Source organism: Rousettus aegyptiacus, unplaced genomic scaffold (assembly GCF_014176215.1).
Source record: "Rousettus aegyptiacus isolate mRouAeg1 unplaced genomic scaffold, mRouAeg1.p scaffold_m13_p_1, whole genome shotgun sequence".
In the NCBI taxonomy this organism is placed as follows: domain Eukaryota; kingdom Metazoa; phylum Chordata; class Mammalia; order Chiroptera; family Pteropodidae; genus Rousettus; species Rousettus aegyptiacus.
In genome coordinates, this window is record NW_023416284.1 from 10943874 (window position 1) to 10971271 (window position 27398).

Here is a 27398-nt window from a genome sequence, read left to right on the forward strand (position 1 = left end):
GCCAGACTCTTAAACGGCAGAGTCCACCTTCGCTCCCTAGGCCTCGTGTCTTCCCAGGCACCTCCATACTTTCCTTTCCTGCCCCCAGCCATTGTCCATCCATCTGTCTGTCCCTCCTGTCCCTAGAAGGGGTCGGGGTGGGGGGGGGGGATGGGGACAGGACACACAGAAGATTAATATGGCCCTGGTGTTCCCAGAGGCCAGGGCCGTACTAATGATGGGGCTGATAGAACGCAGAAGTGTGAAAAGAATTTTAATAGATCTGACAAGTCTAATAAGAATTTGTGACTAGAAGGGTCCTCCTCTGGGGCCGCGGGCTGACGAGACGCTGACGGCTGAGATTCGTTTACTGGTTGGCATCACGGCCGCTTCTCCTGCCAACTCCCAATTAATCTAATTTGAGATGTTTAGAGCCCAGGCGCGAGCTGGAGACGGAGAAGGAGAGACACAGAGAGACAGAGGGACAGAGAGGGCCAGTGACAGAGGCTGTAATGAGGAATGCCACAGCCCTGCCCCTCGCCCTCACCGGCCCCGGCTCCACCCCAGGGAGAGGTGGGCTCTGCAGCGCCAAGGGTGCCCTTGAAGGGGCTGGGTTGTCAGTAAAGTTTGGGTTCTTGGTGTTTCCTTGCCCCAACGGACAGAGCTTGAAGGAGCTTCCGCTGTAGGACTCAGACCGACCGAGGGTACATCCCCCCATCTCACACGCTCCGCGTGACTGGGCCAGCAGTCTTTCCGTGCCTTCGTTTCCACTTTCGTAAAATGGGAACAGTTGTACCTGAAGCACGGGGATATTTAAAGAATTCAGTGAGATCATGTCCGGGTAGCACATAGTAGGTGCTCGTGTCTGAGGAGTCTTGTTTCGTTGTCCTCACCATTGTTATTCAAAGCCAGGCCTTTCTGTTTGACCCACAGAAGGAGCTGGAGAGGTTAGCATCAGAGATCGGAATGATGTAGAATAAGAAAGAGTAGACAGAGCCGTCAGTGACTTGGGAAAGGTCATCTGACTTGTCCATGTGCCCTTGGAGAAGCCACATTTCCTGAGTGAAATTCGTAGGAGTGAGGTTCGTAGGGGTGGTTAGGAGCTGGCATCAGACTGCCTGGATTTGAATCCTGGCTCCACAACTTAAGAGCCGTGTGACCTTTCAAGTTACGCTGTCTCTCAGGGCAGGACTTCAGTTTCATCATCTGTAAAATAGGGATAATAATACTACTAGCCTCAGAGAGCTGTTGGGAGAACTAAATGAGATGATACACATAACCTGCTTAGAGGACAGGCATAGAGCAAGCTCTCGGTGAAGGTCAGCTCCTCTTCCTCCTCCAATTCCTGTTATCACTCTGAAAATTCAACTTCCTCGTGGGGCAGACCCTGGCCCCTAGATAAGACTGGCTTCAAGTAGTGGCCAGAGTTACAGGGAGATTCTCCCACACCCACATGCCCCGTCAAAGGCCACAGCTGTTTACTAAATGCCAATCCTGGGAGCCCAAGTCTACTGAGCTCACTACATGCCAGGCACAGTGCTAACTAACCACTCTAGGCATTTTCTCATTTAATCCTCACAACTCGTTAGCTTAGGTGCTAGTACATCCCCATTTTACAGACATGGAAACTGAGGCTTGGGTAGGTGAAGTGGGATGCCCCAAATCACACTCTCAAAGTTGGCAGACACAGGATTCGAACCTAGGTCATTTGAACCCTTAGGCAATATGGCCTCCCATAGCTCGATTATTGATACTACCTACCCATCACCTCTTTGGGCCTTGGCCTCTGGCCACGCCCACCACCTTCTGGCTCCACCTACCTGCCCTAGGCAGGAGCCCCCAACTTTGGGGAGGCATGTAGAGTGTTACAGGGTCCCTCAGTGGACAGGTGACAAAGCAGGTGTTGGGTCAGGCCTTGAGATTCTTAGCGCAACACTCTGTCTTCCTCTCACCTCTGGATCTGAGAGATCCCGAGGGATCAGATTGGCCACAGCCCCTGATTCTGGCTTGGGAAGCAGCATCTCTGTTGCCTCAAGAGGCCTTGGTCACGTGCCTGTCAAATCATTTGGTCAGGGCTGATTTCTGCTGTAGCCTGAGACAGGCACAATTTGTACAGTCAAGACAACACATGCACACACAAGCCCAGTGGTCATACTTGTACACACACACGGACACTGACACATGTACCTGGCTTAGGTGGAACTCGCCTGTACAGTTACCTGTACATGCACAGGCATTCCCACTGTTCTTCTACTCACACAGGTGCACACAAGTCACCCACATCTGTATACATGTGCATGTGTATTGCTCATGTGTGAATATTCATGTTTGTGCTCATTACTACTTCACAGAGATTCGTGTTTCCACTGTTCACACACACACACACACCCTCAGGCTCTCATCCCTCTCCCCTGGGTGACCAGCGTTGACAAGGCTGAAGGTCCCAGCTCCCTGAATACCAGGGTCCTGGCTCCTCCCTTGCATGGACCCCTCAGCTCACCTGCAAATGCTGTTTTGGCTTTGAGTAAGGGGTCTTACTTTGCCTCATCAATGGGCTGGGCTTGAGGTTCAGAGAAGGCAGAAGGACTTTGTCTTCATTACTAGCTGGGCTTAATGGGACTCATCAGATACCCGCCCCACACACATCCCATGGAAGGGATATGTACAGATGTGTTGGAAAGAGGAACTGATTCTTCACTCAACAATGTGGATACCCTTTGGACCTCCCCAAAGAACCCATGAGAGAGCTTTTTTGTATTTTAATTAAGTGTTAAGTAAGTAGTTGCCAAATTATTGTAGAAGAGGTGAAAAAAGAGCTTCATGAAGAGATGGATGGATGGATGGATGGATGGATGGATGGATGGATGGATGGATGGATGGGTGGATGGGTGGATCAATTGATGGATAGAAGAATGGATAGCTAGATGGACAAGTAGATAAGTGATGTATAGATAAATGAATGGATGATGGATACATGGATAAATGGATAGATGGATATAGATAGTTGGATGGATAGATATAGGACAGGTAAAAGAATAGGCAAAAAAGAACTTTAATTTCTAGGAGTTCTTTTCTTTTCTTTTTTTTTTCCAGCTGCTGTTGATTACCTGGCCAAAAACGTGAGCCTCTCCACACAGCGTCGCATGAAGCTCGGGGAGCACTCCGCTGTGCTGGGACTCCTGCCAGTGGAAACTGGCCAGGCCTACTAGGGCCCCTGGGGCGACTTGCCTCAGCCCAGATCCTAGCTCAACTCTTACTGATCCCTGAACCTCCCAGCCTCAGTCTCCTCATCACTCTGGGGTCCCCAGGAGGCAAGGAAAGGAGCCCATTTCCTTCTCGTAGCCAGCCCTCTGGAGATGTGCAGTCAGTCTATCATTCACCTGTGGTTAGGGACCTAGTGTGACCCCCTCCCCTCATCTTGGAGTTGGCCCTTTTACTCTGTCCCTAGGCGGGCTTCTGGTCAGCCTGCAGTCCTCGCCCAGCTAGGTCCTTTTGTGGCCTCTGTGCATTCTCAAGTGCAGAGGTCGAAGCTCACCCTGAATGGAGCATCATGGGTACCTAAAGGTGTCTGGAGTGAGGTCCTGGAACTCTTTGGACCTGACTCCAGTGGGCACCCTGGCCAGAGGTGGAGTGGAGCTCATGGGCCACTCTCAGCTGAGAGCCAGTTCTCCCAGGTGGGTCTCTGGCCCAGGGCCAGAACCACAGCTAATTCCTCCTCTGGATGCTGGTATTTCAGCAGAGAGGGAACCCTACCCCTGGCATTCTCCTAAGGGAATCACCTGGGAATTCTGAGAACTTTAGGACCCTCCCCACACACCTCTACTGGGAATCTAGCCCATGCAGAAAGGGGACTAGGAAGACCAGAAGAGGCTTCACCAGGGTCAGGGCCACATGAGGGTGGGGCTTGTCAGCAGTGGACAGGCTCAGGGTACAAGGACCCAATAAGGCATCCAGAAGCTCTTAAACTGAAGGCCAAGTTCCAACCTTGCCCACCCCACATGGGGCCTGGGGAGCCTGCAGAACCCTTCAGTTTTCTCATTCACTGGATCAGGTGGGAGGGGGAGGAGATCACGCGTTGAGTGAAGGGGCAAAGGGCAGATTCAGAGCGGGGTAGCTGGGACCCCTCTGCTTATGGGTAGCAAACCTTTGTTGCCAAGGGCTTTAGCTCAATGGAGCTTTGGTTTCTCACAAAGCCTCAGCAGAGACCTAAGCCCATCCTCTGCATGCCCATCCCTCTAGGAATGTGGGCAGGGAGGTCTCCATCTGCCCGGGGAATCCCTTTAATCTGGAGTGCAGAGGACTTTCCTTGGAGGTCTGGAGAAGGCTTCCTGGATTGGTGGGAACTGCTTGTCCCACAGAAAAGACCACCGATTCCCTTGGGCATTTGGGGAAGAAGGGACATGTTCCTGTCCCACGCAGAGTGGCATCTTTCAGGGTTGATTTCAGAGGCCTCTGTCTCCTGATCCAGCACAGCTGGGTGGGACAGATGTGGCCAATCTTGAAGCCGCCACCCCTGGGCAGAGGGAGACACTAAGTTCTGGAGAAGAGGGGGAAAAGCACCTTCTTTGGCTACTCCTTGGCTTCCTCAGGCTCCCTTCCCTTTAGGACTAGAGACCTTTGGGGAATGTTTCAAGCCTCTGACTATACCTCCCTTGGAACTTTGCACCATCCTGACCTATTTATCAAAATTAAATTCATCTTCATCATCACCATCATTATGATCTACACTTGGATCACCTTTATCAAGTGCTGCTGGGTAAAAGGCCCTTGTGATGAGAGACACAGCACTGAATCCACAAAGACTGGACCAAATTGCTTGTCCTCAGTTAGGCACGTGAGGCCACCTCTTTCTTTATTCAACCATGCCTCTTGCCTTCAGCCAATAAGACATTTCCATGGGGAAGGGCTGCTTCTTGGGGCATTGAGCCAAGTTCCTCCCTACTAGGGAGCCAGGATGCTAGGACATTCTCCTGCATGGACATCACCTCTGTGACAAACGCTCTCTTGTTTCTCATCTTCAGCCCTGGTAATATCAAGCTTGTCCTGGACCATGCCAGAGTTGCTTGTATCTCTGTTTGAGAGGAACGTATTAATAATGGGGACAGACAGACTAATAGCAGCGGACACCCAGCTGTCTGTGGCCCTTCAGGTTTTAACCAAGGTTTTAACTGGTGCATCCGCTGCAGGAAACTTCTGGTTCTTCATGCTCCAGACAAAAAAGAAGACTGTGTTGTCCTTCGGTGACCCAGTCCTTGCTTTTGTAGCTATCACATCCAGGAGGCAGCTCTTCCTTGAATCAACCGCAATCTTCATCCACATTCCTTGACTAGTCAATCCTTCTTTCCTGGTGGCCAGGCTCAGGAATCGTTGGAGTCTCTTTATGCCCTGTGTTACCCAGGAACAGGGGTCAGGCAGGTGACATCAAAACAGCTCAGCCCCACCCCCTAAGAAGTGACATTCCAATGCTAGGACCAATCTGAATCTCTGCCCCCTAAGGTGAAGTGGAAATAGACCAAATGATTTCTCATTATGTCCAACTTCTCTGGAGTTCTCCCAAGCCACTATCTTGGTAGAAAATGGGACTTATTCCCCCAGGGACCCCACCCCCTCTAAGAAAGAGACCCTGATCTAGACAGGCTTTCCCTAAAACCCCATGGATTAATGTGTTTAGCCAACTCTGTCTATAAAATCCAGTCCTTGGTCGGCAGCTCGAAACTTCACCAGAGAGATAATGTTGGACGAGAGGTACAGGCCTCCAACTCTTGAAGGTTAACCACAGCCTGAGAAAGAAGGCCTGAATCCCCGCGGCTAGGCCGGCCCAGAAACAATCCCCATCTATCCCTGTAAATAGAGTCCGTAGCAAAATGAGAGATGTTTCCTCCAACTTATCACAAGTAGCTGTTGGTCCTACCTACGGGCGGCCCCTTTTCTGAGCTCATTGTACATTAGTTGGAAATGTGGTGATGTGCTGTTCATTTATAGGAAGTCGACTTTTATATATATAAATATATATACTAAAAAAGGAAAGGAAACCCCCACAGTGCGTGTCGTGCTAGTGCCAGGGACCATCTGTAGGGATATATCTGCATATCGTGTGTTTCAAATTACGCATTCCAGGCTCTATTGGGTTCTTTCATTTTTATCGCTTTGTTTCTTCATTTGGTATTTGTCTCTTGCTATGAAAAAAAAAAAAAGAAGAAGAAGAAGAAGTGATGTGTAAGAACCAAGCTATGCTTTTATACTCTTATTTTTTACTTGATTGACCTTTGCCAGTCTTTTGCCAGAGGAACGTGAAGGAGAAGAGGGACAGGGGGATGAGAGCGAAGGGAAGAATGAAGAGAGAGGTTTGCCCAGGAGAAAAACTCGGTCAGAGTTCCAATCCGACTACGGCTTGGGAACAGGACAGATGCCGCACGTTGACCACGCCACCGAAAGCCGGTGTTGTTTCGGATCGAGCTGATCGAAGCGTTCTGAGTTTCGGATCCTAGAACTTGGTGAAACTCCATGATTGCCCCAAAACAGACATTCTCTGGGACCTCTCTCAGGTCGATGTTCTTCTCAAGCTCCCGAATGTGCCCTTCACTAATGGATGCTTTTTAAGATGGACAGGCCTTCTCGCCTCCCCTCCTGCAGCGGCACCAAACCGAGACCAAATGGGGGTTCTCCAGCTGCCATCCCGAAACGCTCAGAGACATCCGTGTGTCGAATGCTTTCTCTGTCAACTCTAACATGGCCGATCCCCTACCCGGGAAATAGCCACGCTATCTAGATCATTCCTTCCTCCTAGTAACTGCAACTTGGTTGCTTCCGTGTTTGACTCGCAGCCATCTTCTTCCATGTGGAAGTGAGTGTGTGTGCGTGAGAGAGTGGGTGGGGTGTGTGCACGGGCGTGTGGGCGTGAGGGTGTGTGTGTTTAAATATAATCGCACCATAATTTATTCAGCTATATGGAGTAGTAGACTAGAAAGAGAAACTGGCATTTGCTTTAACTACCTGCTTGTAAGCGCTTCCTCTGTAACTCAGGCGTAACTGTTATACATTAAAAGAAATTAAAAAGCATTTCCAAGGTTCCGTGTGCTCAGTTGATCGCCATTGCGTGGGATCAAGGGGTGATAGAGAAGCCCTTTGACCTAATTTAGAGGGTCAGAGTACGACCTGCATTTCTCTCATGACCCACCGGGTCCCCCAGAGCCAAGCAGCTGCTAGACACATAGTGGATGCCTAATCAATATGTGATCAGTGGATGTGGTTGCTTAAGCATCTCTCTGGTGAAATCTCAGTTCTCTTCACCAGGACAGATTTTTCCTGCCGCTAAGCTTAGAACTATCTGTAGTCATCTCCTAGGACACAGAATTTGGGGCGGGGGGAAGAGCTCAGAAGCTTACATATTGCCTTAGAAGCGGAGCCTGATATGAGGATTCTTGGGCGTGTGAATTATTGAGGGAAAGCCCTCAAGGAATACCTGTGAAGGGGAGAAGGAAGCAAGATAGGGCAGGAGAAGGAGAGGAGCAAAGAGGGGTTTTAACGGACGTCCAGCTTCAATCTGATGCTGCAGGGAGCTCTCGGCGTGAATTGTAGCACAGACTTAGGCTCACCTTGAGACCAGGGGACTGGCCTTTTGTTCCTCAGTATCCATCATTCATTGACTATTGGCTGTCCCTGGGGATGTGTGTGGGTGCATAAAGGGCTTACGAGCTTGAGCATCCCCAGTTAAAATGGCTCCTATGGTCTGAGGCCAGTTCTCCAGAGAAAGAGACGGCAGTGAGCCCTTAGCAGCAATGTTCACATCAGTTAGGGGACATGCACTGGCTCAGTGAAGGATGTCTGGGCAATGACCAGCAGTGTCTGCCCCAGATACATCCCCCTGGCTCTAAACGAGGGTCCCCCTGTCATTCCAGGGTGCTAGTTTACTTGAATGATCCGAACAAGAAGGGGGCATGGTGGAGGACTTGTTGGGAGAAACTGCACTTGAAGGATTTCTAAGGTGTTTCTGTGGACCTGGTCCATCCAACCAGCCAAGTTCTCCAGGGCAGCACCAAGGGAGGTTGGGTCTCCCAGGGTCTGAGACCCACCAGAGGGCTGTCGCAGCATCCTCCTCCACGCAGAGTGACTGCAGTGTGAGGAACTCTGTACCAGTCCTCTATGAGATCAGGCAGCTCATGTCAGAATCGGGACTCCCAACCATACTCTACCCCATGTCTGCCACCCCACCTCCCCCCACCCCAACCAGGCAATTATAATTTAGTAAGTCAGGAAGATAAGAGGGAGAGTTAAGAACTAATCAGGTTCTCCTTTTAGCTCTGTGTTTGACTCACGTACGAATCCTGAGACAATTTTCTTCCCTTCTCAGAGCCTATTTCTGTATATTTTTTAAAAGAAAGGTAGATGAGCTCTAAGGATCTTCCAGGTTACTGTGACAATAAACTGAGCCAAAGGCTGGTCTTGAAGCAGCCCAGAGAGTGCCTGGATGACTCAAAGCTGTCCATCATCAGTGCTGGGAAGGCAACTCAACATGTTGAGTGCTTATTGTATGATTCCAAGGAGCTCCTCAGACACAGCCTTGCCCTTTGGGGGCCCCCAGAGAGCTCTCTGATGCCCCTCACCTAGGGAACTTTCTTAGGAGTCTCACCCAACAACCTTCGTTTCCATCCCAAGGAAAGCTGAGAAATACATTTCTGCCCAGGCACACTACTGCCCTGAATAAAATCAGGTGTCAGCCTCTACAGGAGAAAAGGAATCATGGATATTGGATAGACAAATGTATCAGTCAGCTACTGGCACAATAATACTGCATAACATCGAAGTCTATTCCTGGTATCATTGCTCATGCGCACGTTATGGCGAATAAGTGTCGTAACCTTTTCCTGAGCAGAATTTACCAGTGAAGGAAAGAGGATCCTGAGAGAGGAGATAAATGGAGTCACTGAGGTTGGGAGGGACACACAGGACAGAGAGACTGGAGTTTCTGTGCCTAATCCTGTCTGTTGCAGAGTTGAGTCTAGAACAGCTAGTCTTCCTGAGAGTACAGATTCTAGAACCACTCCCTCCACTCCCCGGGCTGCCATTGACTTGCTCTGAGCAGAGAATAGTTTTCCTGCTTCTGCTGGTGTAAACGGTGGTGGCAGGGAGCGGGGACACGTTTCCCCCACGCACCGGGGAGGCAGTGTTCAGCTCTCTGGTCACCGCTGCTCTCTCCCTTAGGTCAATCCCTGCCCGTGGTCCCAGGTGCCCTCCGGGTGATGTTAGGCAGGCCACTTGCCCTCATCCTTCAAATGGAAATAAAGTCTGTCCCACTGTATCAGGTTAGAATGCAGGAAACGACAACCCCAAATCGCGTGGCTTAAAACACCAAGGGTTCGTTTTTGTTTCCCGATTATCTTCATGTTCGCTACTCTTCAGTCTCTTTAACGGAGAAGGGGCATCGCCTCCAGCATTGCTGGTCACCGGTACAGGAAGGAAAGGGAAAAGTGGGGCATCATTCACTGGCTCCTGAAGCTTCCACTCAAAGTGATGGAGGGACAGCTTTGCTCATCCTCCATTGGTCAAAGCAAGTCACATGGCCTCACTGAACATCAGAGAAAGGACATGTAATCGTGCCCGGGAGGTGGGAGGCAGGACTACTGGGAATAGCCCTTAGGACCTCCACACCCACCTGTGCAGAGGTTTTTCATGGGGATAAAATGAGACCAAAGATAAGAATGTGGACGGAAACCTTTCCGTCAGCACCTGCCCTGTGTTCCTCTCTGTGAAGGGCCCTGGAACAACACTAAAGGAACAGAGATGGTCTCTGCTGTAAATGAAAGGGAGCGCCCCCTACGAAGCTCCCGTGATAGGCCCAGACATGTGCATTTTGTTGTATCATCGGCATAACAACCTCACGAGGTGGGAATTTCACCCTTAACATGTGGGGATGTACCCAAGCTGAGGTCTCCAAAATAAGATGATCATTGTCCCATTTCAAAATCAAAGGACTGGCGACATGGAGCTAGAGTCTCGTCTGAGGGTGGATGCCCACTGTGACTACTTCATAGAAACCAGGCAGTGCTGCCTTCCCCAGTCTGGCTCAAACAGAGAGTCCCCCAGGGTCAGAGAGTGCTGAAGGTCTCCCCGTCATCTGGTGACGAGACACCAGCCAGGCCACCCAGGGGTTTTAGCAGTAGCTGCTCGCAGAATTCGTGCCGCATTCATTCCCTGAAGAGACGGGCCTGCCGGCTAGAAATATAAACTCCATAGATAAGAGACGCTAACATTTATCGTACCTACTATGTGCCAGGCGATCCTCATCCATTGTTTTGGTTAACCTTCCCAACATCTGGGTGAGGTAGGCAGTGTGGTTTCCCCTGTACGGATGAGAAAATGGAACCAGAAAAGTGAAGTAACTGGCTCAAGACCCCCGAACTAGGAAGAGTAGACAGTCAAACCCAGACCTGACTGGTCCCGGTGTCCTGTCCTTCATAGCAAGTTGCCTTCCCGAAGCAGAGATGGGATAATATGTAAACTAGGAGACAATGCTTCTTGACAAAAAGTGTATCAGTCAGCCGTTATCACGGTAATGCTGCATAAGAAGCTGCTTCAAAACTGTGGCTTATAACAAGCATTGATTCTCACCTTCACGGGTTTGTAGGTCGACCACAGTTTGGCTAATCTAGATCTGGGTGGTGTGACAGGCAAAACTCTATGACGTCCACCAAAATGCCTGCCTGCTTGTGCATACTCCCGACATGGTCCTCTGCCCTTGATTCGGAGGATCTGTGACTATGACAGGATGGTCACTTCCTCAACATGGTCACTTTATCTGGCAAAAGTGATGGGACAGTCACTCTCATGATTACCCCAAGTTACATAGACTCCATCACAGCGTTCTGGAACGAGATGCTCTTGCTGTCTCTGCAGAAGCTGCTATGTTATGTGAGGGCCATTGCTAGGATGTGAGGGGACCCTCAAGGAGCTGAGAGTGACCCTTGTCTGGCCGCCAGTGAGAAAGTAGGGACTTCAGTCCTATACAAGGACCTGAATTCTGCCAACACCCCGAATGAGCTTGGAAACAAGTTCTCCTCCGGTCAAGCCTTCAGATGAAGCTATAGCCCTCACCGACAACTTGGTTTCAGCCTAGTGAGATCATGAGCAGAGGACCCCACTATGCTGTGCCAGACTCTGACCTACAGAAACCGCGAGATAATAAATGGATTGTTTTAAGCCAGTAAGTTTGTGATGATTGATTATGCAGCAACAGAAAAACTAATACAGATGGATAGCCTGGCTACAGACTTATAGGTTGAAGATATTTTTCCTCGGGGACCCATGAAGAAGGCGGCTACTGGTCTATGATTATAGACTACCAGGGTTCAAAGAGCATAGTGGGGGGGTCCCATTCCAAGTCCCATTTCAAGCTTCTCCTGTCAGATCCATTAACATCCCACTGGTCAAGTCCAAAGTCAGAAGTTGGGGCAGTCTATTACGGAGCATTCTGCATAGCCCTTTCCTCTTCGTTCTCAAGACAGTCCATTTTACGATGAGAAATTGGGGTCTTGCTCCAGGTCCCACTCCTAGGGAGTACTGGAGCAGCGTCATGCCCAGGTCCAAAGGACCCCAGAGCCTGACCTTAGCCATTGGCTTATTGCCTACAACCCACAGACTCTCAGTAAAGCTGTGGGCTGATAGGCGAAGGGGTGGATGCCAGCTGCCCAAAACTATAAAAATAAAGAAAAAGATGCTTTTCTTTCTCTATAAGTAAGAGAACCAGGATCCTGGGGGTGGAATTAGGAGCCGAACCTGAGGTGGCTGAAAAAAAGATATGATTGCGGTGCCAGGCTGAACTGAACAAGAACGTGTGTGTCTCATGTGTCTGAGCAGTTTAAAGGCAGTTCATCTCAGAGAAACATTTTCCTGAGAGGCTGATCTATTCCAGGTCCTGGTTAAGGTGGTTCAGAAACAGCTGAATTGGAGAGTGACACTTAGGACACTTCAGTCTCCGTGAGAGGGGATCTGACAGAGGGAAGTCTGGGGGAGGAGCAGCCACCCCAGCGGTAGGCAGTGTGGTTTCCCCTGTACGGATGAGAAAATGGAACCAGAAAAGTGAAGTAACTGGCTCAAGGCCCCGAACTAGGAAGAGTAGACAGTCAAACCCAGACCTGACTGGTCCCGGTGTCCTGTCCTTCATAGCAAGTTGCCTTCCCGAAGCAGAGATGGGATAATATGTAAACTAGGAGACAATGCTTCTTGACAAAAAGTGTATCAGTCAGCCGTTATCATGGTAATGCTGCATAAGAAGCTGCTTCAAAACTGTGGCTTATAACAAGCATTGATTCTCACTTTCACGGGTTTGTAGGTCGACCACAGTTTGGCTAATCTAGATCTGGGTGGTGTGACAGGCAAAACTCTATGACGTCCACCAAAATGCCTGCCTGCTTGTGCATACTCCCGACATGGTCCTCTGCCCTTGATTTGGAGGATCTGTGACTATGACAGGATGGTCACTTCCTCAACATGGTCACTTTATCTGGCAAAAGTGATGGGACAGTCACTCTCATGATTACCCCAAGTTACATAGACTCCATCACAGCGTTCTGGAACGAGATGCTCTTGCTGTCTCTGCAGAAGCTGCTATGTTATGTGAGGGCCATTGCTAGGAAGTGAGGGGACCCTCAAGGAGCTGAGAGTGACCCTCGTCTGGCCGCCAGCGAGAAAGTAGGGACTTCAGTCCTATACAAGGACCTGAATTCTGCCAACACCCCGAATGAGAAATTGCACATGTCATTTCCTGTCATGGAATGGGTCATGTGGCTCCAACTACTGCAAGGCAATCTGGGATGTGTGAGGCAGCCCATGGAATATTTGTTGGATGGAGGCCCCTTCTCCAAGCATCAGCCCTCTGATCATGAGAAAATTCCTTCCAGTGGATGGATGTTGAAGGGAAAGCTGTTCATGTATAAGTCCATCCATGCCCCAAATCCTGCCAGAATTCCTGGAGGACTTTCAACGCTCCATGCCAGCTCCAGAGAGTCTGGGAACATCAAAATAATTTGACCATCCCAGACAGCTGATGAGAGAAAAAGGCTGTCGCTCGACAGAACAGAGGAAGCAAAGGGCGAGTGCAGAAGGGGTGGGAGGGTCATTCCATCTGTGGCTCTTGCAAGGACCTTGCTGGCAACTCCGGCCACCAGGAATACCAGATGAGGCCTCGTCACAGCTGGGGCCGAGGCGGGAGGACGTACATGACTCAGAGTCCTTCATGGGGATTAGCTTTGTCTTCAGCTCGCTGTGCGGGTAACTCTGAGTTAGAGTCCCCCCAGGGCCATCACAGGGCCTAAGGCTTCCCTGGCGACTTGGGCTAGAGATGGACCAAGGAAACACTAGGGTGAGTTCTGTGATGGGGCTGGGTTCCCGTCCCCCTGAAGACAGTGAGACCCTTGTGGTGAAGAAAGGGGAGCTGCTGTGACCTTCAAGAAGCCCTGCGCTTGGCCAGGTCCCTGTTCTGTGCGGGAATGGTCACGTGCTCTCTGTATTATCTCATTTAATTCGTACAGTGACCCTGCCTATGATAATCCTCATATTATAATATTATAATCCACATATTATAATCCTCGCTCTACAGATGAGGACACCACAGGTCTAGAAAGGAGAAGAAAATTACCCAAGATCACACCAGAGGTGGCGAAGCCGGGATTTGAACCCAGACAAAGAATCAGTGTCCGCGCTTCCGAACGCGTTGCATGATGGACAATTTCCCAAGAGCAAAGATGTAGCCAATCACCGGGCTTCAATAGTCACCAACGCAACACCATGCTCATTGCATCTGTACCCTCACCTACCTCGCTCCCACACACTGGGCTGCTTGGAAGCAAATCCAAGATCTCTCATCATTTCATCCTTAGATATTTCAGCCTGTGTCTCTAAAAGATAAGGAAGAGCCCACATCCTTAACCACAGGGCCTGGCATGGAGTAGGTATCGGTAACTATCTACTGAATAAGAGAACAATCTCTAAGCATCTATCAAGCTGAACGTATATTTATGAGTCTCCAAGAGGCGGCTACGAATGGTAGGAAAAAATAGTGGCTTTTCCATAAAGTTTGGGTTCAAACCCTGGCTCTGCCAATTGCTGTGGCTATGGGACACTGGGTGACCTCGTGGGAACAATATGAGCCCCAATTTCCTCCTCTGAATCCCAGCATTATAACACCATGATATGCAGAGTTGCTGGGATTGAATGAGAACATGAACTTGGACATATGCTCAGCAGAGTCTAGCTGTGGCAGAGGAACTGAGGTCTGCCAGTGACTCATCTAATTTCTCTGTGCCTCAGTCTCCTCATCTGTAAAATGGGATAATATAACACCTACCCCCCAACAGCTGCCATAGGATTAAGTTAGTCTATGTCAGTCTATTTGATGCCTGGCATTTAACAGGTGCTCAACGTGAGTTACTAATCATTAGAAACCGGTAGCCCGGAAAAGTGCTGTCCAGCTGTGAGATGGAGCAGATCAGAATCAGGCTATACTTAAGGTTAAAGTAGCAGTTCTCAGCTTTGGGCAGTTCTACCCCTGCCCACTGTAGAGGCATTTGGCAGTGTCTGGAGACCTTTCTGGTTGTCAAAACTGGGCAAGTAAGCTGCTATACTAGCATCCAGTGAGCAGAGGCCGGAGATGCTACTAAACCTCCCACAATGCACAGGGTGTCCCCTACGACAGAGAAGCATCTGGTCCCAAACGTCAATAGTGCCAAGGCTGGGAAACGGGATTCGCGGTGGATCGGGAGGGAGTTCACTTCACCCCTCAGAGGCAGGGAGACGGAGGCCTTGGTCATCCTACACTGTCCGCACTCACTAAATCAGTGGAATTTTTCCATCTTTACCAGAGTAGCAGTCAATCTGGTTCTTTCTGGAAAACAGCTGGACGTTTTCAATTGGGCGCACTGTGATTTATAAAGCATGCTCTCCGAGCTGGTGCAGCTGGTCTGAGAGTGGCCAGGTGTGGGCAGGAGGAGAGTTCTGCAGAATGAGGGGCCTCAGCTCCCAGACAGAATGCAGGGTTACGTGGGGGAATAGGGTTCCAGCAGCAGCTGGGCGTGCTGCTGGTCCCAACAAAGGAAAGGGTCTGGGCTGGGAGGCACATTCAGGGCAGAAGCACAGTGAAATGTGAGAGCTTTGGAACTGGATGGACTGGTATTCAACTCCTAAGCCTCTCAGTCACCACTGGGATGGGGCTTAACCCCTCCCAGACTCCTTTTGTCCATCTATAAAATGGGTGTAACAGTACATAACTCATAAAAGAATTTATCATGACAAATGTTGAGAGCAAAGATCCAGAGTGGACAAGGCAGTTATCCAAAGTTTCAGAATAACCAGAGGTAGAGTCCATGTCTCTGAATTCTCAGTCCAGGCCTTTCCTCATAGATTCATTCATCTATTCATTTGTTCATTTGTTTGTTTAGCCAATCAGTCATTCATTTGAGGTCAAAAATTGGAAAGGCAAAATGGGCAGGCATGGGATAATGGAAGAGTTTGCAGCTCCTGCAAAGAGTTTAGATTCTGTTTTAAGAGCAATGAAAACCATGGAAGAGTCTTGGGTGACATGGTCTGATTCGTGTTAGGAAAAAGAGGGTCCCACTCCTATATGAAGAATAACCTGTGGGAAGGTGATACTGATGTGTTTGCACAGACCAGCAACAATGGTGGCTGGGACCAGGTGGTAGCGACGGGGGTGTGGAGGAGAGGACAGACTCAGGATCCATGCCGGGGAAGGAGCCAGCAAGTCCTGCTCATGAATCGTGATATGGTAGAGGTTAAGAAAGGAGAGGGTTACGGGCAACTCCAAGGCATCTGGCCTAAACAGTGAGTAGATGTGGAGGCTCTGTACCGAGATGGGAGGTCCAGGGAGAAGCCAGCCAAGGGTGGGGCAGAGATTCAGCGGACTTGTTTCCGCTGGGAATTCCCTAGAGGGCTCCCAGGTGGAGACAGCGCCACCTCACAGCTGAGTAGCGGTAGTTGAGGATGATGCTGCATGAGAGACTGGACATTTTCTGGGAATTTAAAGTTTGGTTGAAATCACTTTGGGAGTGAGGGAGTGAGGTAGAAAAGACTCAGCCCTGCCGCTCCAGCCTTTAGAGTGCAAAAAAAAAAAAAGGAGAATCCAGCAAAGGACTGCAAAGGAGCAGCAGGGGACAAGAGGTCGAGCTGGGGAGAATGGCGCCAGAAGCCAAGAGGAGAGAGAGGCTGATGAGGTGACGCACCAGCACACAGTAGGTCCTCAGTGAGTCGACATAAGCAAAGCATCTAGAATATAGTAGGCCCACGGTAGTTGGTAAATATTGTTACTAACGCTTAAACATGCTTAGAAGATTGCAAGAAAGCTGCAGCCTGCAAACGCCTTGCTGCTGCCTGTCCCTTAGTCCCTCTTCAACAAAATAAATGCTCCTGGGGAAAGTAAGCAAGCTCGGGGCTCCAGGTTCCAGATCACCCGCCCCAGGATCCACTCTGGTTGAATTATGTTGATGTTTCTAGTCTCTCAGGAGTTGGCGTGGAGCACTGGGAGCCCTCCAGGAGTTCCGGCTGGGTTTGGAGCATGAACGGGTTGTCACGTGAACTGTCACCTTTCAGCGCTGTCTGCTTCCCCTGGGCTGATGGGAAGGGATGGGATTGTCTCATGCTTAGAGGGTTGCTGCTTGGGGAAGGGGCCTCCCAACACATATTCTATATGGAGTCACAAAAGGTTGGGTCAGGGTGCTTGGGAAGGAGCAATTAAACACGCAGATGCCCAAGGCCCTCCCAAACTCCTCAAGCCCGCATCCCTGGGAATGCGGCTGGGGCACCACTGTTTCTATTATTATTTTAGCTCCCCGGTTGACTCTGTCGCACAGCCAGTACTGGCAACCAATGGGGACTCTGAAGCCCGAATACTCTAACGCAACCTCTTTCCTATCGGAAATCCCCCCAGGCTACAAACAGAGGCTGGACTGTTGTCCTCTTCCTAGGGAGTGTGGTGGGTTGTTGAGAGCCTAGATGTCTTAGTCAGCTCAGGATGCTGTAATAAATTGGCATAGGCTGGGGAGCTTAAACAATAAACATTTATTTTCTCACAGTTCTGGAAGCCGGAAGTCCCAGATCAGGGTGCCGGCGTGGTGAGGGCTCTCTTTCTGGCTTGCAGACAGCCATCTTCTCGCAGTGTGCTCACGTGGCCTTCCTCAGTGTGCGCACGTGGAGAGAGAAGACTCTGAAGTCAGTTGTCTTCTTAGAAGGGCACTGATTCCATTATGGGGGACTCATGCTCATGACTTCATGTAACCCTAATTACCTCCCCAAAGACCCGTCTCCAAATACCATCCCACTGAGGGTTAGGGCTTCAACCTAGGAATTGGGGGGGGGGGGTATACACAAACATTCAATCCATAACACCAAGCATTGGTGTCAAAACTCATCCGAGCTACTTTTTAGCTATTTGGCATTGGGAAAGTCATCCCCGACCTGACTCCTGGAAATGATAAATCCATAAATAACTATTGCATGACTATTTACTTGGCAAGGCATTTCGACACATACTTTCTCTGAATCCTCTCCCACAATCCCATGAAGGAGAGGGAAGTTATTAGCTCCATTCTCTGGTTGTGGAAATGAGGCTCAGAGACCAAGTCACTCACCAGAGGACACTGAGCCTGGGTTTTAGCATAGGGCTCCTTTTTCCCCTCTCCAAAGAGTCTGGATTAAAAGAGCCCAGACTTAAGAGAGCCCACACGAGAGCTTCCTCCAGGACAGGGCTTGGGACCTAGGAGATGCTTGGAAATTGTTGGATGAGTGGATGGATGGATGAGTGAGCGAGCTAGGCTAAAAGATATGTAGTAAGTGCTTCTAAACAGAGTCCTACAATGAATCTGGCCCAGTGAAAGAAGGGGAAGAATTAATCATCTGAACAGCTGCTATATGCCGGGAAGGTACTAACCTTTTACACTTGGCATGGGGCACGGTTGTACCTTTTGCTGGAAGGGACCCACTTCACAGGTGGGAAACTAAGGTCCAGAATCAGTGGAAGGACAAGAACCGGTCCGGAGCCCCTTCTGACATCCCATTGTTAAAACAAGGTTATAGAACTTTCAAGATAACTTTGGGTAAAGTTCTTCTGGGAAAAACAGCCCTCCAATTCTGGTTTTTGCCTCCTACAAGAAATTCTGTATCTTTGACCAGGACTTAGCGGGTATAAGTTGGGCAGGTGGCAGCTATTGTATAAATACCAGTTGGTCAGTTTTCTTCCTGGGGCCCAGGCATCTTTGAATCTCCCAGGCTGCTAACAAGAACTGGTGCGTACGACACGCCGGACCCTGAGATAAGCACTTTACTTATGTTATTTCAGCGGCAGTAGGCAAGGTTGTTCTATAAAGGGCCAGGGAGTGACTATTTCAGGCTTTGTGGGCCATACGGTCTCTATCACAGCTCGGCTCTGATGGCGTATGCAGCAGCCTCATGGAAACGCAGGAGCATGTCCGTGCTCCAGTAAAACTTTAGTTATGGACGCTTAAATTTGAGTTTCCTATAATTTCATGCCAAAATATATTGTTCTTCTTTTGATTTATTTTTCAACCAGAAAGATAAATCAAAAAAAAAAAATGTAAAAGATAAATTTTAAAAATGTGAACACCGCTCTTAGCCGGCCAGCTGTATAGACAGGTGGGGGTGGGTGGATTTGACTCGCTGGATGCAGTTTGCTGACAGCAGCCAGGTGAGGTAGATTTTGGTGTTACCCCATTCTAGAGATGAGGCAACTGAGTCCCAAAGAGGTTAAGGAATTTGCATAAGATCACACGGCTGGCTAGTGGCAAAACCAAGATTCAGAGTCAGGTGTTCCGGCCGGGGGGCCACATGCCGCCATGTGAGCTCAGAGCCTTCACTTAGAGGAAGTCAAGCTTCTGACTTTACAGGTGGGAGAAACTGAGGCCCAGAGTGGAGATTGAGGCCGCAACCTGCCCAGGGGCCCACGGCAAGATGGAGACAGATCCCCCAGGGCTGGTGCTTCCTCATTGTGCAGCTCCCTCATTTATTCCCACTAATTACCATTTGTTAAGCGGATCTGGAGAAGCTGACCGGGGCGCTGAGGATGGGTAGCAGGAGGGGAGATGGGAAGGCAGGCGTGAGGGATGGGCAAGGGAGCCGCCGCGTCCACACGCGTCCACACGCGTCCACACGCACACACACACAACGGCTTCCATTTCCTGAGATGTCCACCTGCTTTTATGAATATAAGTGGATTTGTAACAAGCATTGCAGCTGCATATAAGGCATTCAGACATGGAGACAATTTTACTAGATAATAGACTATCATGCAGGATACAATTTAAATTAAAAAATGCAATTTTCACCTTGAAATGAACAAATGATTACAATTTCTATACAAATTAAGGCATTCAGCCTCTCTTTCAGTAGTGGCACCAGCCCATGAAATATGACATAATTACCATGAAATACATTTTCAAATATTTTGATTTTTGTCTGCCGCTTTTTAAAAAACATAGGCCGCCTTCTAGGTCTCCGAGTGTGTGTTGGCATTTCCCACCTTCTGGGAAAAACACATTAAAAAGAAAAACCAAAGTCCCCGAAGATGAAGTCGGCCCCCCTCGCGGCCCTCCCCTCCTCCCTCTCCTCACCCCTCAGAGTTCTCTCTGCCCTCCCCCTCCCCTTTCCTTGGCTCAGAGATAAAATTGAAAAAAAAGGCAAGCGGAGGAGAGGGGACGCAGGCGACCAGCTCCAAAGCCCGAGATTTATCTAAATTGCTACGCTTATCTGAAGAATCGCATCTGTTGGTTATCTCGACGCCAGCCTCTCCAACCCTCCGTTCCTCTCTTCTCTGGAAATCGCTTCCTCAGCCCCCAGCTCTCCCCCTTACCAACGCATCCCCCCCACCCTGCCTGCAACCTCCACTCTTATTTTTTAATTATTTTTCCATTCTGTTGTCTCTTTATGGCTGGAGACCAAAGGACGAGCAGCTGCTGCCTGGGGCTTGCTCCAGTGCTGTGGGCTAGATTTAAAAAAAACAAAAAAACTTTGGGGTTCAGCGGGAGTGGACAGGAGAGGCAGCCAGTGGGTCTCGGTTCCCTGGGCGAGTTCTCTCTGTTCACTGTCCAAGCTGGGCGACTTTGATGAAGGTCATTCCTATTCTAATCTGCCTTTTCCCTGTGTCTGTAAGCCCACCATCTTGAATGACCATCCATGCCTTGGGTCTGAGCTTTGGGTGTTCCCTTTGGACCATGAAATCTCCATCCAAATCACTTAAAAGACTGTTGACCTCTCACTTGGTTCTTGGTCTTTGTTCTGGGCCTCCTGCCCAGCCTGTCATCTGCTGCACGGGCTCCACCATTCCCAGTCCCCAGGACTTAGTTCCTATCTGTTGTGTAGCCTCACTTAAATCAGGCCAGCTATGTCCCGCCTTTCCCTCCTGGAGGGTAATTCTGCCTCTTCCTCAACCCATCCTGGGCTAGTCGAGCCGGGCCCACTTCAGCATGGCTGTCTGGGATCTCTTGAAGATGTAAAATAAAATGATATAATGTTATTAACCAATGTTATCCCAATAAATTTAACACACACACATACACACACACACACACACACACACACACACACGAGGTCTTGGGAGAAACATTGACGATCAATGCACCACTTAGAGCCTCTTGCTTTTGCTTAGAACGTTTGCTTTTTTTTTCCGAGAACTTTCACTTGCTTTAACTCAGTCTCATCTTGCTACTGCCCTGTGTGGAGGACCTCACTCACTAAGGGACACACTCAATATTTTACGAAAGAAGTAACCAAGTATTCTAGACCAACACAGGAAATTGTCAAAAAAAAATTTCAAGACTCATCAATCAAAGACTCATTGCAGTGACTTCCGGCCAGTTGTTTGGAAAGTACTTCATGGGACTTTGTGAACTTGGACCACACCTTCTTCCTCTGACCCCATCCTACCCTACACATCACCTTCCTACACCCCTCTGGACCCCAGAACCAAATGAAGACTGGATCATACTCAGAAAACAAAATGGGAAGTCGTAGAAAGAGAATGGTTTTAGGACTAAGCATTTAGAGTTTCAGAAACTAATTGCCATTCTTTCTTCTCTCTGACCTTGGCCAAATTAATTGGTTTCTCTTCCTCAGGCCTTCAGCAGGTGTGAACTTCCCCCTCTCATGCTGTGGCCCCCAGCTTGTTAAGAGATTTTGAACTATTAAAAAGAAAACAAAGAAACACTCTTTTAGCTCATCAAGAATAGTTCAAGCTCCAAAATGTCCATCACTTCGAAATTTGTTGGTATTTAGGAGTGAGTCAAGTTTCTATGTCTGAAATACACAGCAAGGTACTGAAAGATGACTAGGTGGGTATCAGCATCCAGGGAGGGGTGGGAGGCGTCGAGGAGAAGCAGGAAGAAAACATTATTACAAATGTTACACATAATTATTCCAAATATAATGCTTACTAAGGACCTACTCTCTGTTACAGGCACTGTGCAATGTTCTTTATCTCGGTTAATTCTCACAACATTATTATGAAGTCACTATTAATCTCATTTAACAAACAGAAACACTGCGTCACAGAGAGGCTATGTTATTTGCCCAAGATCACACAGCCCGGAAGTGACAGAGCTGGCACCTCTGGCTCTTAAAAATCGCTATACCCAAGTGGTTTAAGTAGACCAGATGACCGCCTTTTTCCAACTATTTATTTTCTCAATAAAAAAAATATAACTATATAAAATATGGCCTAGGCATCGAAAGCATGTCAACATCCAGTGGGCTGAATACAACAGGTACATAATTAGCTTTACTCCGAGGCAGAATTCACTGATGTCACATACAGGAAACGGGGTTACCAAGTACCCTCATAGCATTTTGCTGAGCCCATGACCCGGGGAGCAGCCGAGGTTGCAGGGGTGGCTGAGGGGAGAGGGGATGCAGAATCAGGAGGTCAGATTCCATGTGTGGCTTTGCAAAGCCACCATGTAACTTGGTCAGATCATTTGGTGTCTAGGCCTCCGCACTGTCACTTGTAGAGTGAAGGGACCAATATGATATCAACAGCCTGCTCATATTTCCACAAGCCTCCCAAGGAAGGGGGAAGGGACTATACGGACTGATACCAAGGGCACTTGGGGTGGGTAAATAATCCCAAACGGCCCACCTCAAACCAACATTCATTTAAATGATCAAAACTTTTTGTCTTAAAAATGCATTCAAATTTTTCATCCTGTTCCTAACTGTATCCCATAATATAAAAATAGTGCCAGCTCAGTTCTGAATTTCTCCCCTTGAAATTTTTTCTAAAAACCACTACCTCAGACCCTGGTGGCCTTCTTGCTCCAGCCTGGGGGGGCAAATAAGCCCCACGAACAAGTCCTGGAGGACCTTTCTGCAGGCACCGACCGGGGCGGTACCAGCCTCCCCTCGACCTCCACAGTCACACGACTTGGATGTAATTAAGGCTTTCGGTCATCCTGAAAATGGGATAAAATGACTATCTTAGAAGTTGTTTGAGACCCTCTTGTGCAACGTATAAACAGCTTAAAAATCATTATTATAGGTAACATCTGCTGGATTCTTACTAAGTATGTGCATTATATCATTTAATCCTCACAGACACCTAACAGACTACTATTATAGATGAGAAAACGAGACTCAGAGAGATTCATTGCCTTTTCCAAGACCCACAGCTAACGACTGCCTGACTCCAGCTCACTCCTCTGTTGCATCAATGAGTATAGATGGAACTGTGGGGAACGAGGAATGGAATCCAGAGCCTGACACAGCTTAATTAAAAATGTGTTGAATGAATGAAATCCTCTCAGGACTGTAATGACCTTGGGACGTCACCAGCCGACATTCGAATGGGCAGAGGGTTAACCCTGTTTTAAAGAAGGTCACACAGCTACAAAGTAACGGGAATGGGAGCAGTGGCTGGGAATGTCTGGAGCACAGGTCTGCTGCATGTGGCAGAGGCCTCTGTCCTCCTCCACGCTGTTTCAACAGTGAGGGAGTGCCCAGCCTCAGCAGGGCCATCCAGGGTGCCTTAGCAAGCCATTTGTACCAGACTCTGATGGTCTGGGATTCAGAGATCTCAGAAATGCTTTAACGAAAATGAATGTGAAATTTGTGTTCCTCTGTTACAAAGGCAGGATTTGCTAGGCCACATATAAAAAGGAAGCTGATTGGAGGTGATGGGGGCAGGCAAAATAAAGGTCCTTATACCCCCTCATGGTCATGGACCAAGGAATTGCATCCCTGGAATCCAAACCTCAGGGAAAAACCTACGATGAGGGCAAAGCTCTCTCCGAGGAGATGCCCAGGACAGCGAAATAAAATGAGAGCAACATAAAGGTCTACCAGCAGAGAGGTGCTTAAGGAAAATACGGCATTTCCAATCAATGAGCTACTTCGCATCCATTTTAACAACGTAGAGAAAGGTTAACAATCCAACGATGAACCCGATAATTCAGGATAGAAAACCAACTTTACGATGTGATCTCGACTATGGTAAAGTGCGTAGAAGGCCATCTGAAAGGGACAGTGTGAAAAGAAGTGGAAACAGCCATCGAGAAGGGAATTATGGGGATTCTCCTTTTACTCTCCAAGTGGACGCTCTATGACTTCGTTACCTAGAAATTCAAAAAACAAAAAACAAAACAAAAGGCAGACAAGGGATAAACGTGAAAGGAAGACTAGAAGAAAAATGCATCGTTCTTGGTTATCACCCCTCATTAACGACAAGTCTCCAAGAAAAGCAGCAGCTGCCCCTGCCAGAGAAAGCTAAAATGAGGAACAGAATTTAACAAAATCCAAAACGCTTCAAGCCTAAATGTGTTCAGTGACTAAGAACTAAGAAAAGGCTGCAGAAGAAAGTTCTCACCCCCACCTGCGTCCATGATGCACACGGAGGATTCCTGGGCTCACTTGTTGACCCCGCGTCTCTCCTCACTGTCACGTGATATGGTGGGGTGGAAGCCCTCCCAGGGCCCTTCCTGCCCACATATGTCAAGGCCACCATTCATCAGCCATCGGTATGGCTTCCTCTAACCAGAGGATTCTAGTTTCCATAGAACACTGTGTCTCAACCTCCAACAATCCTCACCCCCCGCCTGAGCAGCAGGGACTAGGTAACAATGCTTATTTTATAATTAAGAACACCTGTCATAGCAGATACCATTTACTGAGCACCTTATGCATAAGAGCTAAGACCCCAGCACACATTACCTTAGTTAATGCTGGTGACATCTCACGGGGCAGATGCTGAGATCATCCCCCTTTGGTGTATACTGAGGTTCTGGTTAAGTGGCTCACTCAGGGGCCAGTGGCAGAGCTGGGATTCTCCCCAGTCTCTCTGATCTTCATCACCACCAGGCTTAGCTCACTAAGCAGGAGCCTGGCAAACGTCACTGGGACCCTGCACATAGAAAAGCATTGCTCCTCTCTCTGCAGCTGTAAGAAAATATATGGAAGCTCTTTTTATTAGGCATGGAAAGATCTGCAAGATATCCATTAGATAAAAATGATAATATAATAATAACAATAATAATAATAATAATATAATAATAAATTGCAGGCCTGAGTGTATGGTTTACCACCATTTGTGTATAAGAGAGAGAAAAGGACATATATGTGTGCTTGCTTGTACATGCATGAAAAAATCTCTGGAAGATTCATGAGAAGCTGGTTACATTGGTTACCTCTAGGGAGGGGGACAGAGAAAGATGCCTTTGTCTTTTTGAATTTCGAATTGCTTGAGTCTAACATTAAATAAATAAAATTAAACATTTTTTGAAACGTAAGAAAAGCTAACACATTGGTCTTGAAAGCCAAGGCAAATAGGCAGTCACCCACCGCCAGCCACGCACTCATTAGAACAGGCTCCAAACCATCTCTCCTGGGCAGCTTTTGGGTTTCAGAGGATTAGGCTTGCATTTCTTCACTGTCAATGCCTGAAAAGCTCGTTTGCATCAGCGGGCAGTTCTGTAAGGGATCCTGAGCAAGAGCGAGTGAAACCAGCAGTAAACAGTAAACACGTTTAGGTGTTAGGTCATAGAGTCTGAGGATGTACGTAGAGGCTCTAACTAGATGTTTCCATTGCTTTGGTTGTCAAAGATTCAGAGAGCTCGTCATCATGTCCTGGAGGCCAACCTGTAAAGCAAGTGCCAGGAGAAATTTTTAAAAGTACACTTTGCTTCCGATAATAGAGAGATGTAGCTAGTTGAACATAAAGCAATGAGAGCTTAAACAATAACGAAGATCGTGTTTAGTTTCTGCCTTTTGCTTTAAAGATGACATCGCTGATGCACGATCATGAGATGTTTTGCAGAATCCTGTTTCCTCAACTCAGGTAGATCACCCAACCGTAGTTATGAAGGCTCCAAACATAATGATGTCAGGAATTAAATTTATCAGACTAAGAAAGACCACTGACGCTTGCTCAAGAACTAACAAATCAGCTTCGCCCACGACCCCTAGCCCTCAATCTTTGCCTTTAAAAACCCTTGATGATGAACTGTCGGGGAGCTCAGGTTTTAAGCTATAGCTTCCCCGCTCTTCTGGCTTGGCATCCTGCCAAGAGATGGCTCTAATTTCTCCGCTGCAAAACTCAGTGTTCAGTGTTTGGCTCTGCCGTGCATCAGATGGGCAGACCCTGCTCGGTTTAACGAGAACTGCAGGGTTCCAAGGGCAGGGATGTAGTTGACGGCTGAGATTTAAACTAGGGAAGATGAGGGTAAAAAATAGATAGAAAGTTCAAGAACACTGCAAAAATAAACATCGTTAGAGAGGATTTTGTTCATTCGGCAAACATTACGCGAGCACTTTCTTCTCCCAGGGCTGCGTTAGGCATCGGGTGCAACAGGGAAACCATGGCCACAGCTTCTGCTGACCTCGGAGCACTCAGTCTAGTAAGAGGACATGGATGGTAAGCAACCGAACGGAGACTGACAATAATAGCTGGGCTAAGCATGGCGAAGGGGCCGAGGGCTCCGAGAAAGGGTGACGGGGCTGAATGAGATGCTTCTAATGTGGCTACATTGACACAGAACCTGAATGATGCTGAGGAAGGGGTTCTGGGCAGGGAGGGAAAAAATAAAAATAAAAAAACTAGTAAGCGCAAAGGCTCTGTGGTGGAGAAAAGCCCTGGCATGTTGGCCTGAGTCCGGAGCAGGGAGAGGGAAGGGATCCATATCAATCTTCTTCCAACAGTTGTATTTGTTTTTAACTAACACTTTAATTCGACAAGGTGACAGAGACCCCTTCGCCCACCGTTGAAATTAGTCTCCCTACCCAAGGGTGAACTTTGCTATTCACCCTTCCACATTCCTTTCCAAGCATTCAGTATATGTACAGAAATACAGTTCGGGGAGGGTGAAGACGTGGGACCATACTGTACGTATTTTTCTGGCATTTAGAAAGTTTACTTACTATACTTGAAGCTCTGTAATTGTCAGTCCCTGTAACTCTAATTCGCTATTTTAGAAAATTTGCTGATAATTTTTACTCCACAAACATTTATAAAACACCCACTAAAAGCCAAGGACCAGGATATGGAGATAATAAGACCCAGACTCTGCTCTCGAGGAGCTTACATCTGAGGGGAGAAACTAGACATCAGATCAGGCATTTAGGTTCCCAGGGACTGACAAATGGGAGAGAGGGATCAGAGTGTGTGTGTGTGTGTGTGTGTGTGTGTGTGTGTGTCTGGAGGTGCAGACAGCTAAGCCAATCAGGCTGGGAATGGAGATGGGGAGCAGGGTGGAGGGGAAGGATGGCCAAGCAGGAGTTTTCCAGGTGAGAGGGGAAAAGTATGGCAGGTAGAGGTCAGAGCACGTGCCAAGGGATGGAGGCATGAAAATGAGCGGCAGGTTTGGGGGTTCACCGTAGCCTGTCTAGCTGGTGATCAGGGTACATGGAAGAAAGAAGGGGCAGGCAAGACTGGGGACCTAGGTGGACAGACCCAGAGAGCCATATTTCCAACACATATATGGCACATGCTACATGACAGGTGTTGTTCTAAGCTTTACCTGTATTCACATCTTAAATTATTGCAACCATCCTAAAAATGACTACTCTTTGTCTCTGTTTTAAAGATGAGACGCTGAGACGCAAAGAGGTGAAGAAACATTCCCGAGGACACAGAGCTAGTAACTGGAGGAGCTGGGATTCAAACTCAGGCTCTTGGTGCCTAAAATCGCTTCATTTCACTGGATCTCAAAGAGGGTGCGGCAGGGGGGTGGCGGTGGTAAGTGTCTGGTTGATGGCTGCCAGGCATTTGTTTGCTTATGAAGGAGGTGGGCTGGCAGCTGACCCTTCACAAAGATTGGGGTACACTTACAGCTGGCAATGCCCTGGGGGATGGGCAGGGCATCTCTCTGCAAGGACTTCACAGATGTGTGGCCAGAGCTGCTGATTAAAGACCAGGGAAGGGT

The 27398-nt window shown here is 48.5% G+C and overlaps 1 protein-coding gene across 3 annotated transcripts in view; it reads left to right on the top strand.

Annotated features, from left to right (window-relative positions):
* The window catches only part of PAX7 (paired box 7), a 95245-nt gene extending 91843 nt beyond the window's left edge, over window positions 1-3402 (top strand). For all 3 annotated transcript variants that reach the window (XM_016128250.2, XM_016128251.2, XM_016128252.2), the window contains one exon: window positions 3073-3402. In XM_016128250.2, coding sequence (XP_015983736.1) covers window positions 3073-3188 — 116 coding nt within the window. In that variant the 3' untranslated portion in view covers window positions 3189-3402. The remainder of the gene's footprint in view (window positions 1-3072) is intronic.
* Window positions 3403-27398: the final 23996 nt, after the last annotated feature.